The 3,676-nt window shown below is 38.4% G+C and overlaps 1 protein-coding gene across 1 annotated transcript in view; it reads left to right on the top strand.

The window, feature by feature from the left end:
• The window catches only part of LOC107570557 (leucine-rich repeat-containing protein 1), a 55,565-nt gene extending 52,457 nt beyond the window's left edge, over nt 1-3,108 (top strand). Inside the window, exons 13-14 of the mRNA XM_016256791.1 lie at nt 474-622; nt 2,269-3,108. Of these exons, the coding sequence (XP_016112277.1) occupies nt 474-622; nt 2,269-2,427 (308 nt within the window). The 3' untranslated portion in view covers nt 2,428-3,108. The remainder of the gene's footprint in view (nt 1-473; nt 623-2,268) is intronic.
• The last annotated feature ends 568 nt before the right edge of the window (nt 3,109-3,676 follow it).

Here is a 3,676-nt window from a genome sequence, read left to right as displayed (position 1 = left end):
AAGCCCATCACAAGCAGCTTTTAAATAATAACATACTGTATATATAAGGTGCACAGTGTCATTCACACAAACACCATCATGGTAACACACATGAAACTGAAATAATGCAATAAACATTAATTTAACAACATTAGGTGTAACACACAACCCTAATATACAAAACTGATGAGAAAAAACTAAGAAGAAACCGTTATTTCAACAAAAAAAAAAATCTAATTTGAAATGTAACGAAGGGAATTCTGAGAATGTCAGTTTACGGTTATTCACTATAAATTATACGGTTAAAATTACATGAATGTCCAATACAGTTTTTCACCGTATATAGTAGGTGAATTTACCGTTAACCATTTAACAGGTTTTTACTGTAGCATTTTTACAGTCTTTTACAGTTAAATTCACGGTAAATGCAATAAATCGTTTTTTTCCCCTAACCCAATAATGTGTGTAAAAAAATCTGTGCATATGCTGTTTAGGTTCCGATAACCTTGCCCGCTGTGGTGCTCTGGCGAGTCTGGTGGGGGACGGCATGCTGGATGACACCTGGGATGACAAAACCCCAAACAGAATGAGCACCATCCGTTTCATGGAGGATGATGATGATGATGATGATGATGACAAAGAGGTGAGGAAGAAGGAGGCTCTGCTAAATGTATTATATGGATTTAGCATGATTATGAGTTTTGTAAAAGTGATGTATCAGGTGCCTTTTTAGTGGTGTTTTGGTTTATAGATGGCCTCAAACTAACCTGTCACTCAGATAAACACTTTGTTTGCAGGGGCATATACATTTTTTAAGTAAAATTCTCACAGGAATAAAAATGCCCACTTTAAATGATAAATATCAGTAGCTAGTAGCAACTCCTGGGCTAAATACTACAGAGGATATATGTAGTGTATATATGGTGCATTCCATTGACCTCGGATGTCAGAGCTGGGAATGACGTCACACCCAAGTGGACTGTGTTCCAGTAGAGAAGTCAGAAAACCAAGTGTGACAAGCCATTGTTAGCAATACCAGTCGATTATAAACACACAAAAAGTGTTTATAAGTGCTATTAAACAATATATTACTACTGTTTCTCTTCTGTTGATGCATTGAGCAGCCATATTGGGTTCTGAAGTTAGAGTTGTTACAATTCCTCAGAGATTCCGAGTTGGAACTCTGACTTGGGAGGGCGTTCCAGTTAAAAGTTCTTACTGGGAATTCCAACTGACGAGTACAAATGGAACGCACCATTACTTCAGTTTTTTTTAAACAGTCTGCAAATCACTGGACCTGTTCCAGTACCCAAAGTTGCAGTCTTGACATATGTCTACTTGCATGTCTACTTATTTCCTATATTTTGCCCAAATATTCAAGTGGGCATGAAGACCACAAGGTTTTGGTTACCCAATGGGACACACTTACAACATAAGCCCTATTCAGACAGTAATTGTTTCTCATGGGGACGTAAGCTATTTTCAGCATATACAGGAGTTAGTCTGTGATTTTATTGCCTCTGAATCCAGATTGCTGGTGTTTTTCTCCCACCACCGGCATGAAAATCCTGACCGAATTACCTACTGTTTTTTGACACACACCAAAGTCATGTGGTAATTTTATTGTTGTCTGAATGCAAGAAGAAATCGATTCAAAATTCAAATCTTTTTTGTCTACCGCCGAACACCGTACGGTAACTGTTGCACTTCACTGTAATTTGCATGCGTATTTAATACTGAAATTCTGGAAAGTATTTACAAGAACAATATTTCATAACTGCTCCACCACAGTGAGTGGGAGCTGTTAAGAGCAAAAAGAAGAAAAGTGTGTAATCATTTGAATTCATTTGGGGTGCTTCAAATTAAGTGATTTGACAAACATTTACAAATGATATGTAATATAGAATTAATTTAACTTGCACTGTAAAGTTTTCCTTGACGTGTCCTGAACGTGATGGAAGCAGTATTAGAGAGACTGTGGATATACAGTAAGTGTGCATTAAGGGCACCGGGCATTTTGGCATTTTTGCAGTCTTGAACATTTACTTCCGGTCACATGCACTGGCTCTCAAGTGGCCAAGTCCGCAAGTGTGGGTACTGGGACAGGTCCCGTGTGTTATGCATATTTCAAAAGCAGTATGCTTTGTTGTGTGACATGACCTCATCATGCTTTCCATCGTCTTGAAAATGAAGTCAGATCCACTTTTCATGGGGTCTTAAAATGCTCTGAAGGGGGCTATAACGAGAATCGGTGAAATAAAAATGGTTCTTTTTCTTCCTGTTTCTCAGAGAACACTGTTGCGGCGGGCCACGCCACACCCCGGCGAGCTGAAGAACATGAAGAAGGTGGCCGAGAGCATCCGAAAGGACATGAATGCCGCCAAAGGCCTGGATTCCAACAAAAACGAGGTCAATAACGCTGTGGACCGAGTGACCACGTCTGTGTGACCGCTTTAACTCCGAGATGTCTCTTACCCAGTGTGTCTGTCCCTGAAGCCCCCGCAGAGCCATTCCTCACTGTGTTCTCCCAGGGGCTGACCACCCTTTTGCTCTCCTGGGACCACCAGAGCCCCTTTTCCAGCCCTGCTAACTTCATCTGCTCCCGCCCTATGTCAGGAACGAGTCCTCACTACACGGTGCCTTCTTTTCTAAAGACCTCCAGAGCAATAACCGGCAAAGGAATGCTTTTCTTTGGCACACAAAATAGGTAGTTGCACTACAAGTCTTAGCATAAATCTGTCAGAACCTTTAATATAGAAATACGAATTTTATATATAAATACATATGCTCTATTTTTTTATTTTCAAACACTGGGTGCATTTCTTTCTTTTGGATCTACTGATTTTAAAAATGATTGTATAGTTGCTTGTGAATATTGACACTTTTGTACGCGTGGCAGCTCAGGTGGTGTACATTTTAGAAACAAACAAACAAAAAAAGATGCATAGCCAGTTTCTTAATCAATGACCTTTCCCATCGCTTGGACTTAATTTTAGAATTAAAAGCATTCGAATAAAGTGATGGATTTTTAATGTCATACACAGTTCATTCTTATTTGAACATGAGGGGGCAGCTTTGTATTTCATTGTCAGGTTTTTCTTCATAACCCATGCAGTTTTCATTGTGTGTAAAGAACATGCTTTGTACTAAAGTTAATTAAAAGGGCTAATGTTCTGGACCATGAGCTGAAACACTGACAGACCGGCGCTGTGCTTTACCACGCTGATATCACTTAAGTAAGCTGACTTCTGCTGCAGTTCAAATGTGCTTCCAGCTTTTTAAAAAGCAGCTACAGTAAAACTCTTAAAATAAAAATCTCTGTAGTTAAGGTAAGGGTAGTTAGTTATGATCTTCTGCTTTGGTTTAGGTGAGCAGTTTTTCCCTCCAAGTGCCAGAATACACTTTTACAAGCACTGCTATCAATTTTTTTTATTATTATTTTTTTTATATATGTATATGGTACACTACGGACTTCATTTTACATTGTATGTTTTCATTTGTATTCCAAGAAAGACATGGTTTTTAATGTTGATTTTCATCTTTTAATTATTTCTTGTAAATGAAGCTGCACAGAAAACAAACGTAAACGGGCGCTGTTTCTGGGCCAGTACGTTTATGACTTTAACCACTGAAATAATAAAATGATTTCATGAAATCAAAGGTTGAGATTCATTATTTATACAGAGGTTTAATATTA

This window comes from Sinocyclocheilus grahami, unplaced genomic scaffold, assembly GCF_001515645.1.
Source record: "Sinocyclocheilus grahami isolate Dianchi unplaced genomic scaffold, SAMN03320097.WGS_v1.1 scaffold1475.1, whole genome shotgun sequence".
Lineage (NCBI taxonomy): Eukaryota > Metazoa > Chordata > Actinopteri > Cypriniformes > Cyprinidae > Sinocyclocheilus > Sinocyclocheilus grahami.
The sequence above is the reverse complement of the archived record's forward strand: the minus strand, read 5'-3'. Positions and strand labels throughout refer to the sequence as shown.